Source organism: Danio aesculapii, chromosome 16 (assembly GCF_903798145.1).
Source record: "Danio aesculapii chromosome 16, fDanAes4.1, whole genome shotgun sequence".
Lineage (NCBI taxonomy): Eukaryota > Metazoa > Chordata > Actinopteri > Cypriniformes > Danionidae > Danio > Danio aesculapii.
Genome location: NC_079450.1, coordinates 56294627 through 56307581, shown reverse-complemented (window position 1 = coordinate 56307581; position 12955 = coordinate 56294627). Strand labels below are relative to the sequence as shown.

General features: G+C 37.5%; 1 protein-coding gene across 1 annotated transcript in view; it reads left to right on the top strand.

The window, feature by feature from the left end:
• LOC130243941 (A disintegrin and metalloproteinase with thrombospondin motifs 16) overlaps positions 1–12955 on the top strand; it is an 85737-nt gene that overhangs the window by 56924 nt on the left and 15858 nt on the right. Inside the window, exons 11-16 of the mRNA XM_056476254.1 lie at positions 2197–2292; positions 5523–5671; positions 6679–6851; positions 9130–9260; positions 11309–11432; positions 12525–12769. Of these exons, the coding sequence (XP_056332229.1) occupies positions 2197–2292; positions 5523–5671; positions 6679–6851; positions 9130–9260; positions 11309–11432; positions 12525–12769 (918 nt within the window). The remainder of the gene's footprint in view (positions 1–2196; positions 2293–5522; positions 5672–6678; positions 6852–9129; positions 9261–11308; positions 11433–12524; positions 12770–12955) is intronic.

Here is a 12955-nt window from a genome sequence, read left to right as displayed (position 1 = left end):
CTGCGCTTGCGTGTGTTTTGATGCAGGGGTGCAATACCTACTTCAACCACTGGGTGTCAAACTTACAGAAAATACTGCAGAAAATAAAGTCATCTAATTGCTTTTAAAGCAACAGGTTCACTCACTTTTTTAAGTAAAGCCAACTAATCACTTTACAAGCGACATATTTACTCTCATTATTAAGTAAAGTCAACTAATCGCTTTTTACAGTGCTTATAAGGACAAAGCTCCTCATTGCAGCACCTAATGAGAGATATTGTGCTGTGAGATGCTCTTGATTTGTCCTGTGGTCTCGCTGCTTTCATTGTGCAAGGAGATGTTCGTAGTCCACAGGAACGACAGTGGGGATTCGAGGAGGTCTCGCTTTAACACACAGCTGCAGAACTTGTGTTGGGATTGGGGCTGGGATCATTCTGGAGAACTGCCCGCTTTTCCTCCCATCTGTGCTCTCTTTGTCAAAATATGATCCAATAATCCAGATGTGAATAATTCAGACACATGAAACGTGCAGACGTTTTTTGTTTTTTTTGTTCTTCTCGCTCTTGTTTCATATTGAGAGGATGATATAGATATCTGTGAGCCGGTGAAACACTTTTAGGATGCCCAATGAGTTATGAAGAGGGTCTCAGAAATCATTCTTTAGAGAAGGACATTTCTCATTACTGGAAATTTGATGCATGTTTCTTTAGACTACTGTATTGTGATAAAACATTTACCATGCAAGCTTTATTAACCATCAGTTGGCTGGGTCAGTTGGCGTTTCTGTGTGGAGTTTGCATGTTCTCCCCGTGTTGGTGTGGGTTTCCTCCGGGTGCTCCGGTTTCCCTCACAAGTCCAAACACATGCGCTATAGGGGAATTGGGTAAATTGTTCATAGTGTATGTGTGTGAATGAGTGTGTATGAGTGTTTCTCAGTGTTGGGTTGCAGCTGGAAGGGCATCCGCTGCGTAAAACATATGCTGGATAAGTTGGCGGTTCATTCCGCTGTGGTGACCATTGTTATTATTAGCATTATTACTATAAGAATAAATAAAAATATTTGTTGTTGTAATTATTACTATAAAATAAAAATACTCAATTAAATACTGAATATAAAGGAATAATATTTTAATAATTAAAATGATGTTATTAGTTTTGATGATTTACTTTTTGTTTTTATTATTAGTATTATTCATTCATTCATTTTCTTTTCAGCTTAGTCACTTTATTAATCTGGGGTCACCACAGCAGAATGAACCGCCAACTTATCCATCATGTGTTTTTACCCAGCGGATGTCCTTCCAGCTGCAACCCATCACTGGGAAACACACGTACACTCATTCGCACTCATACTCATACACTACGGCCAATTTAGCTTACCCAATTCACCTATACCGCATGTGTTTGGACTTGTAGGGGAAACCGGAGCACCCAGAGAAAACCCACGCCAACACGGGGAGAACATGCAAACTCCACACAGAAATTTCAACTGACCTAGCCGAGGCTTGAACCAGTGAGCTTTTTGCTGCAAGGCGATTGTGCTACCCACTGCACCACCATGACGCCCAATAGTTGTTTTATTATTGTTTATTATTAGTGGTATTATTACTATAACAATAAAAACACTGAAGATAAAGAAATAATATTTTAATAATTCTAATATTATTATTAGTTTCAATTATTTAGTTGTTTGCTTTATTGTTTAGAATTAGTATTATTATTATTCTAAAAGTTATAATAATATTATCAATAATAATGAACAATATTGAAGAAAACTAATTAAATTATGCATTATTTTGCACATAACATATGTAAAAATAATAATAATAATTACTGTGGCAGTTTATAATTTCTTTATAAAGAAAAATAGAGGAATTCTTGCAAGCAATAAAAATAATAATAAATCAATAAAAAACTAAAAATGCACAAAAAAATCTTTAATGCTGGAATGACTTTTATTATTTAAAAAAATAAAAAGATTCACCCACATACGGAGCGTTTGACATGTGACGCTGAAGCTAAACCAAAGCAGACAGGTCATTATTACATCCAGAGCTCATAAACAGTGTGTGATTATTCTGCAGGGTTGCGTTTTGGACTCATACAGTGTTCAAAGAGCGTTTCTGCAGTACAGAGTGTGTTGCAATCCTTCATTTGTTGTGTGTAATGGCTCAGATTGACATGCATATAATAGCGGTTCTGTTGTATGTCGCGCAGGACATCTGTAAAGCGCTGTGGTGCCATCGGTTCGGGAGAAAATGTGAGACCAAGTTCATGCCGGCGGCTGAAGGTTCAGCCTGCGGGCCAGAGATGGTGAGTCTCCAGCACAATCCTTATAATACCTGTCACAGTCACCACCGAACTACAAATCCCATCATGCACCTCACACACACCAGTTCTTGATCACCACTGATTACACACACACTGCTGAAGCTCATGAGGACTCATTACCAGGACTATAAATACACCTCACACACACACTTTGCTGGGTCTTGTAAGCAGTAAGTGAGCATTTCAAAGCGTTTCCTAGCTCCCGCCTTTCGTAGTTTTGACCCTTGCTTAGTTTATTTTTTTATGTTGTTTTGCCTCCTGTCCTGATCATTCGCCTGTTTATAATGTTTACTCTCTGGATTACCTTCATGTAATGATGGCCAAAGCGAGGCTTCATCAACCACTGAAAGGTCAAAGCAAATGTGTTGAAGCTTCGAAACGTTTTGAAAGCCGTCTCTACAGTGACCCCTAGTGGTCATTTTTATGTATTGCTCTGGAAAAGCTTCAGCAAAGAAACAGTTAAGCAAATTGAGGTATTAATGCTCACATAGAATTGAGGCTTTAAGTGATTTAGTGAAGCGGTGAGAGTTCCAGACTAGCATGCAGAGATAATGGGTTAGAATTCAGGGTGATGCAGCAGTAGATGTTAGTTTTTAAACACTCAGTTCTTATGACGTATTTTGTTTTAACATTGGTCTGACATCCAAATGAACCCTTTGTGGATAAATATGTCTTGTTTGGGTCAAAAGTAACAATAATAAATGCATCAAGTCATAATTTCGGAGAATCTGTACAAGTCAGGATTCGAACTCAAGCCATTTGCAGCACAGTTACTCTGCGCACACGCAGAGTCCACTAGGCTACATGGCATAGAGGTTTCCAACCCCTTCAGTCAAACGCAGATTCGCCAGGTCTCAAAACGCTTCTGAAATGACTGATGCTTTAAATTGCTTTAGTCACATGGCCTGGGTGTTTCGAATCACCTTAGTCACATGGCCTGGGTGTTTCAAATCATCTTAGTCACATGGCCTGGGTGTTTCGAATCACCTTAGTCACATGGCCTGGGTGTTTCGAATCACCTTAGTCACATGGCCTGGGTGTTTCGAATCACCTTAGTCACATGACCTGGGTGTTTCGAATCACCTTAGTCACATGGCCTGGGTGTTTCGAATCACCTTAGTCACATGGCCTAGGTGTTTCGAATCACCTTAGTCACATGATCTGGGTGTTTTGAATCACCTTAGTCACATGGCCTGGGTGTTTCGAATCACCTTAGTCACATGACCTGGGTGTTTCGAATCACCTTAGTCACATGGCCTGGGTGTTTCGAATCACCTTAGTCACATGGCTGGGTGTTTCGAATCATCTTAGTCACATGGCCTGGGTGTTTCGAATCATCTTAGTCACATGACCTGGGTGTTTCGAATCACCTTAGTCACATGGCCTGGATGTTTCGAATCACCTTAGTCACATGGCCTGGGTGTTTCGAATCACCTTAGTCACATGGCCTGGGTGTTTTGAATCACCTTAGTCACATGGCCTGGGTGTTTCAAATCACCTTAGTCACATGACCTGGGTGTTGCGAATCACCTTAGTCACATGGCCTGGGTGTTTCGAATCACCTTAGTGACATGGCCTGGGTGTTTCGAATCACCTTAGTCACATGGCCTGGGTGTTTCGAGTCACCTTAGTCACATGGCCTGGGTGTTATGAATCACCTTAGTCACATGGCCTGGGTGTTTCGAATCACCTTAGTCACATGGCCTAGGTGTTTCGAATCACCTTAGTCACATGGCCTGGGTGTTTCGAATCACCTTAGTCACATGGCCTGGGTGTTTCGAATCACCTTAGTCACATGGCCTGGGTGTTTCGAATCACCTTAGTCACATGGCCTGGGTGTTTCGAATCACCTTAGTCACATGGCCTGGGTGTTTCGAATCACCTTAGTCACATGGCCTGGGTGTTTCGAATCACCTTAGTCACATGGCCTGGGTGTTTCGAATCACCTTAGTCACATGGCCTGGGTGTTTCGAATCACCTTAGTCACATGACCTGGGTGTTTCGAATCACCTTAGTCACATGGCCTGGGTGTTTCGAGTCACCTTAGTCACATGGCCTGGGTGTTATGAATCACCTTAGTCACATGGCCTGGGTGTTTCGAATCACCTTAGTCACATGGCCTAGGTGTTTCGAATCACCTTAGTCACATGGCCTGGGTGTTTCGAATCACCTTAGTCACATGGCCTGGGTGTTTCGAATCACCTTAGTCACATGGCCTGGGTGTTTCGAATCACCTTAGTCACATGACCTGGGTGTTTCGAATCACCTTAGTCACATGGCCTGGGTGTTTCGAATCACCTTAGTCACATGGCCTGGGTGTTTCGAATCACCTTAGTCACATGGCCTGGGTGTTTCGAATCACCTTAGTCACATGGCCTGGGTGTTTCGACTCACCTTAGTCACATGGCCTGGGTGTTTCGAATCACCTTAGTCACATGGCCTGGGTGTTTCGAATCACCTTAGTCACATGGCCTGGGTGTTTCGAATCACCTTAGTCACATGGCCTGGGTGTTTCGAATCACCTTAGTCACATGGCCTGGGTGTTTCGAATCACCTTAGTCACATGGCCTGGGTGTTTCGAATCACCTTAGTCACATGACCTGGGTGTTTCGAATCACCTTAGTCACATGGCCTAGGTAGACGAGCACTACGTCACTGATTTTGACCAACCCCCCCAATAATGATTTTAAACCCAGAAGATGAAATTAGCTGACAAAAGCTCAAACTTATCCAGTTTTCCCCACAATTAAAGCTAACAGATGCTAACTCAATGTGAGTTTAAGCACATTTTACGTGACATTTATTGCCTGAAAGCAGCAGCAGATCATTCAGCTCAGACATTGAAAATTAAATAACAAGCAGACGCTTTGACTATGAGTCAGAACTGAGACTTTAACAGCATCAGTCACTCAGAAGCCGATTAATAATGTTCAAGAGCTTGCATTAATAAGATTAAAAGCATTTATCATTTCATTGGGAGTGCAGTGGCTGCTATTTAAAGGTTTCTGTCGTGTCGCGTTTGGTGCAGACAGACAAACTTACCTTACACAGATTAAGGGGCGGTTCACACAGAATGCGGTTTACCTATTTAATGTGCTAATGTTATATTGTTTTTCAATGTTGCGCACATCGCCTCTCGTCTAGTTAACATCGGAGCTCATTGGGTGTTGGCCGATGACTCTGATTGGTTATTCTGATTGTGTGTGTGTCAGTGGTGTCGTGGTGGTCAGTGTGTGAAGCAGGCTGATGCAAGTCCTAAAGCGGTGGACGGTCAGTGGTCCTCGTGGTCCGGCTGGTCCTCGTGCTCCAGGAGCTGTGAGAGCGGAGTAACCCACAGAGAGAGAGTCTGCAGCAGCCCCAGGTACAGCTGTGTGCGTGTGTGCGTGTGTGCATTGCAGCCATTTTGCAGCAGTCTAGAGGGGATACAGCTGCAGATACTCACGTATACTGTATAAAGTATTGATTTTTTACATTACTGTAAGGGATGGGTTTAGGGTTGGGGTAGGGGTAGACGTAAGTTAATGGGTAAATTAGTAAATAATGTAAATAATTCTCGTTATATTTATGGTTTTTACATTACTGTGAGGGGTAGGTTTAGGGTTCGGGTAGTGGTAGACGTTAATAAAATATAATTTAATGGATAATTGAATAAATAATATGAATAATACTCTGTAAAATTACTGTTTTTACATTACTGTGATTAGGTTTAGGGTTGAGGTGGACGCTAATTAAATTTAATGGGTAATTTATTAAATGGGCGGCTCAGTGGTTAGCACTGTGCAGCAAGAAGGTCACTGGTTCGAGTCCCGGCTGGGCCAGTAATAATTTCTGTGTGGAGTTTGCATGTTCTCCCCGTGTTGGTGTGGGTTTCCTCCGGGTGCTCCGGTTTCCCCCACAGTCCAAACACATGCGCTGCAGGGGAATTGATGAACTAAACTAACCATAGTGTATGAGTGTGTGAATGAGTGTGTATGGGTGTTTCCCAGTGATGGGTTGAATGAATGAATAATAATAAGACTAATAATATTAGTAATGGTGTTTCCCAGTACTGGGTTGCAGCTGAAAGGGCATCTGCTGTGTAAAACATATGCTGGAATAGTTGGCGGTTCATTCCGCTGTGGCGACCCCTGAACTAGAGACTAAGCTGAAAGTGAATAAATGAATGGGTTTAATAAATAATACTTGTTATAATTAATAAAATACTAGACATACAATATTAAATACTAGATATAAAATACTAGATCTTTTAATAATTAATATAAATAATTCTCGTTAACCTCCGGCGTCAGCTGTATCCCTTCTAGAAACACCTGTGTTTGGCAGGAAAGCGTGACGAAGCGTGCCTCATCTTCAGTTTTCTGCTTTCAGGCCTGCTCACGGCGGCCGGTTCTGCGAGGGTCCGTCTCGCTCTTATAAACTCTGCAGCACTGATGACTGTCCTGCGAACGCTGTGGATTTCAGAGCTGCTCAGTGTGCCGAGTTCAACAGCAAACCCTTCCGCGGATGGTACTACAAGTGGAGACCCTACACACGAGTGGACGGTCGGTGCAAATATTTCAATATTTAGCATTTCATTTGAAGGAAACAAGGGTAACACTTTATTTTAAGGTCAGGGTGTTGAGCCGGGGGGTCTTGAAATGTCTGTAAAATGTCTGAAAAATTGTAAAAAAACAATTATAGGTGGTATAGACACATGTGGTACAGGTGAATTGGGTATGCTAAGTGAGTGTGTGTGAATGAGTGTGTATGGATGTTTCCCAGTGATGGGTTACGGCTGGAAGGACATCCTAAAAAGTCTTTAATTTACTGAAATATTGTGTTTTCGGCTTATATTTCCTTTTGTTCATGTACAATAAAGCTACCCAATCTGGTCAACACCCATACAATCACCAACAATCCATCTCAATAGAACTTTTAAAACGCCCATGCATATTTCAACAAGGCAAAGCAAAAGCACAGTCTTCACACATGACAAAGTCCTGCTGCGGAGAAAGAGGATGCAGGTACTGGACTGGCCTGCATGCAGTCCCGACCTGTCTCCTATAGAGAATGTGTGGCGCATTTTGAGACACAAAATTTCCAGAATGAAGACCCTGTGCTGTTGCTGGAAGAATAGGACACAATTGCACTTGAAACGCTCCATCACTTGGTGTCTTCAGTCCCTAAGCGTCTTTAAGTGTTGTGAAAAGGAATGGCAACATTAGTGGTAAATGCTTACTGATCTTTTTTTTCTGAAGTGAGTGGTAGAGCTGCACAATTAATCCTAAAAAGATGGCGATCTCAATTCGACCCCCTAGATGATCTTAATCCAGCATTTCTACGATTCTGCCAATCCTATTTTCAAGTTCAGGAGAGAAGTAAAGGCGGCTGCACGAGTCTTTCATTGTTTAACACACATTGCTCAGCAAAATGGACAACTCCAAATGATGTTAAAAGAGTCACATACTGTATTTATCAGGTATAACTCACCTAAAAATGGCATTTCTGTCTTCATATAATGATGTATTCGCGGCCGGGAAATCACACGTGACGTGAGCTGCTGACCGTGAGCTGTTACCACAGAGAGGGCGGGCGCGCGCCCTACTTAATGATAGACTCGCGCGCGTCTGCTTTAGTGAACAGAACCTGCATAGGCTGTGAGTAAAGTTGTAAATAATAATAATATAATAATAATAATAATTAATAATAATATTGAGTTTGTGGCACAGAGTGATCGTTTGAGAGCCGTGAGCGAAGTATGAACAGCACTTAGCAGTGAAAATGAAACCGAAAGCATGCACATCATTTAAATAATCATATCGCATTTCAGAGTTATGATTGCGGCAAGCGTTTGATCTGTGTTTACTTTCATAGCGAACACACACAGTTGTGCATGAAAATAAAGGTTTACAGTGTCAGTAGAACTACTCTAGCCTATATAATGTTGATTACCAGTGAATTAAATGGGCTAATAATGCTGTTAATGACAGATTGCAAGCATAGGCCTATATCTCAAACATAACTCAACATCAGAATTATTATAATAGAATAGAATTATTTATAGACACCAGTAGACCTACACATAATATTATTAATGTTGATTTACCATATGTTTGAGAAAATACAGTAATAATTGCCGACTCATATTAAGCTTTATTTTACATCGACAGAATCATGAGAAAATCCTGAACTTTATTTTAAGCAAATATTAAAATCGCGATTCTCAAAAGAGAGGTATAGCTGGGTATCATCAGCATAGCAGTGGTAGGAAAATCCATGTTTCTGGATGACTGAACCTAAAGATGTCGTGTAGACAAACACATGTGGTACAGGTGAATTGAGTATGCTAAAATTGACCGTAGTGTATGAGTGTGTGTGTGAATGAGTGTGTATGGGTGTTTCCCCGTGATGGTTTACGGCTGGAAGGGCATCCGCTGGGTAAAACATATGCTGGATAAGTTGGCGGTTCATTCCTCTGTGGCGACCCCTGATTAATAAAAGTGACTAAGCCGAAAATAAAATGAGTGAGTGAATGAACCTGACATGTGATTAATTAGACTGAGAATTAGAGCTTTTCAATTTGTTCATTCTAGAGTATTAAGTCATTGTCTCCAGTAATATTGTCAATATTTATTCATAATCATGTCATCAATATGTATGAGATTGTGTGCATGCTTAGGATAGCTGTCATTCGCTCAGTTATGTCATTTTAAATGCAAAGTTGACATAGTTTGACATGTCTTCATGACACCTTGACATAAACAAATACATCATAAGTCAAAACATCTCAAATAATGTTGTCTTTGCACTTAGAATCGTGTGTGTGTGTGTGTGTTCCAGATCAGGACGTGTGTAAGCTGTACTGTTTGGCTGAGGGTTATGACTTCTTCTTCGCTCTCTCCAGTAAAGTCCGTGACGGGACGCTCTGCGCACAAGACAGCAGCGACGTCTGCATTGACGGCATTTGTGAGGTACTCATTTACACAATTAACCCAGGCACAGAGCAAACAGATATTGCTGGAGTGTGCTTTAGGAGAAAAGACCATCTCAGCCTTTCTACTTAAAGATTTAAAGCATGCAAAGGCTTCAGATTGTGTTTGTGTTTAGCATGGACAGAGCCAAACACGACTTATTACATTGAACTCACATTACAAATCTCCTGCTGTGTCTGAAAAGGAGGGTGTTAGTGGAGTCGTGACACATTGCAGTGGAGCAGAACCGTTGTCAGTCATTGGATTGAGTTTAAATAAGCAGTAATGATGAATCCTCTGAGTCATGTTTTAGATTATACATGATGGCAGGAAGAGTTCAGAGTTATTATTTGTGCAATATGCACATGGACATACTGGAGGACTGTTTAAATGAGAAGCTACTGTTTCTGTGTGTCTTATTTATGCGTGATGAAGTCATCATTTCATTGTTGATTAAATATTTATATGTATATAAACTATATAATTATACCGGGAATTATATGTAGACCTCATTATAAAGGATTCCATTTAATCATCATAGTAATACTGAGTTAAATACTGACATTTGAATTATTTTAACACATTTTTAATCTTAATGTCTTTAATAACCATTTTTTTCGTCTTTGCCAGGAAAGCCGTAAACTAAAGGCTTAACAAAGTTCATTAAGTTAACGAGGCAAGTTGAGTTCATTAGGCAAGTTATTGGACAACAGTGGTTTGTTTTGTAGAAGATTGAAAAACCATATTTCTTTAGGGGGCTAACAATATTGACCACAGCGGTTTTTACATTTATTTTATTTTACTTAGTTTAGTTTTGTTTTATGTTGTTTTGTCTTGTTTTATTTAATATTTTGATTTAGTTTTCTTTTATTTTGTTTATTATTTTTGTTTTGTTTATTATTTTTGTTTTGTTTCGTTTATTATTTGAGATTTTTGTTTTGTTTTGTGTTGTTTTGTTTATTATGTTTGATTTTGTTTTGTTCGTTGTTTTGTTTATTTTTTGTTTTGTTTTTGTTTATTTTTTATTTTGTTTATTTTTTTATTTTGTTTAGTTTTTTGTTTTGTTTTTGTTTATTTTTTGATTTTGTTTAGTTGTATTTATTATTTTTGTTTTGTTTATTTTTGTTTTTGTTTTGTTTTATTTGTTAATTTTGTTTTGTTTATTTTTTGTTTTGTTTTTGTTTATCATTTTTAATTTTGTTTTGTTTAGTTGTATTTATTATTTTTGTTTTTGTTTTATTTTGTTTTGTGTTGTTTTATGTACTATTTTGGTTTTGTTTGGTTTTATTTGTTATTTTTGTTTTGTTTATTTTTTGTTTAGTTTTGTTTATTATTTTGTTTTTGTTTCACTTTGCTTTGTTTTGTTTATTATTTTAGATTTTGTTTTGTTTTGTGTTGTTTTATGTACTATTTTGGTTTTGTTTGGTTTTATTTGTTATTTTTGTTTTGTTTATTTTTTGTTTAGTTTTGTTTATTATTTTTGTTTTTGTTTCACTTTGCTTTGTTTTGTTTATTATTTTAGATTTTGTTTTGTTTTGTGTTGTTTTATGTACTATTTTGGTTTTGTTTGGTTTTATTTGTTATTTTTGTTTTGTTTATTTTTTGTTTAGTTTTGTTTATTATTTTTGCTTTTGTTTCACTTTGCTTTGTTTTGTTTTGTTTATTATTTTAGATTTTGTTTTGTTTTGTGTTGTTTTATGTATTATTTTGTTTTGTTCCCAGCCAAACAAAAAGAAGAAAGACTTTCTCCGTTACAAAAATATAATAAGAACCACTGTGAAAATGTCCATGCTCTGTTAAATATCACTTCAGAATATCACAGTATCAAAATTTGACACGAGGGCTAATAATTTTGTCTTTAACTGTGTGTATGTCATGCTGGATATGTATCTGTTATAATGGAGCACTGTTTTACCTCCATCACACAGTTTTTGTCACACATGTGACTCTTGACCTGATGACTCTGGTCTGTTGTGTCTGTAGTGTTGATTTGAAAGTCTTTTTGTCTTCTTCTGCTCTTCTAAACGCTCTGGATCTGTGTTTTCCAGAAAGTGGGTTGTGACAGAGTGTTGGGATCTAAAGCAGTGCTGGATATGTGTGGCGTTTGTAAAGGCGACAACTCCACCTGCAAGATCTACAAGGGGCAATACAGCAAACAGCACCACCTGAGCCGTATGTGCAAGAGTCTATTCTCTGTATGCATGGAATGTATATGTATATATACAGTTAAAGTCAAAATTATTCTGTGAATCTTTGTCAAATATTTCCCTGATGATGTTGAACAGATTCAGGAATTTCTCACAGTATTTCCTCTAATATTTGTTCTTCTAAAAGTCTTATTTGTTTTATTTCAGCTAGAATAAAAGCAGTTTTTAATTGTTTTAAAGCCATTTTATGGTCAATATTATTAGCCCCTTCAGCAATATTAGTTTTGGATTGTCTCCAGAACAAACCACTGATATACAATGACTTGCCTAATTACCCTAACTTTACCCTAATTTAATTATTAAATTATACTAAATGATATATTAAATTAAAACATATTAAATTTAAAAATATTTATTTAAATTATATTAAATAATATTAAATTACATTAAGTTAAAGAATATTAAATTAAAAATATTAAATTACATTAAAATTAATGAAAGAATATTAAATTAAAATTAAATTAAATTAAATTAAAGACTATTAAATTTCATTTAAATAAATTAAAAAATATTAAATTACATTAAAATTAATGAAAGAATATTAAATTAAAATTAAATTAAATTAAATTAAAGACTATTAAATTTCATTTAAATAAATTAAAAAATATTAAATTAAAAAATAATAAATTACATTAAAATAAATTAAAGAATATTAAATTAAAAAATATTAAATTACATTAAAATAAATTAAAGAATATTAAATTAAAAAATATTAAATTACATTAAAATAAATTAAAGAATATTAAATTAAAAAATATTAAATTACATTAAAATAAATTAAAGAATATTAAATTAAAAAATAATAAATTACATTAAAATAAATTAAAGAATATTAAATTAAAAAATATTAAATTACATTAAAATAAATTAAAGAATATTAAGTTAAAATTAAATTAAATTAAATTAAAGAATTTTAAATTAAATTCAATTCACAGGAGGACTAATAATGTTGGTATAGCCCCTTGAGATGAACCATCCCATTTTCGAGGGGATCCAAAAATGAGCCTTCACCCATAACTGAAAGGATTGTGTGTGTGTGTGTGTGTGTGTTGTGTAGAGTATTACCGTGTGGTGACGTTGCCGGCCGGAGCTCGCAGTATCCGTATTTCAGAGCTGAACTCCTCCAGCTCTTATCTGGCCCTCAGGAACCTGCAGAGGAAATATTACCTGAACGGCGGCTGGACGGTGGACTGGCCCGGACGGCACTCCATCGCCGGGGCCGTTTTTGACTATAAGAGACCCTACAACCGGCCCGAGAGCCTGAGCTCCAGCGGACCCACCAACCAGACCCTCGTCATCGAGGTACAACCACTGCTTCAACACAACTACACTGCCTGACAAAAGTCTTGTGGTGGATGTCAAGACCTTTACCTTTCATATAAGACACTTCTGATACCAAATGATCAACTAGAAGTCCAGTTATTATTTACTGTTCCTAAAACTTCATCAGGCCACAAGACTTCTGTCAGAGAGTGTATATTTAGTATA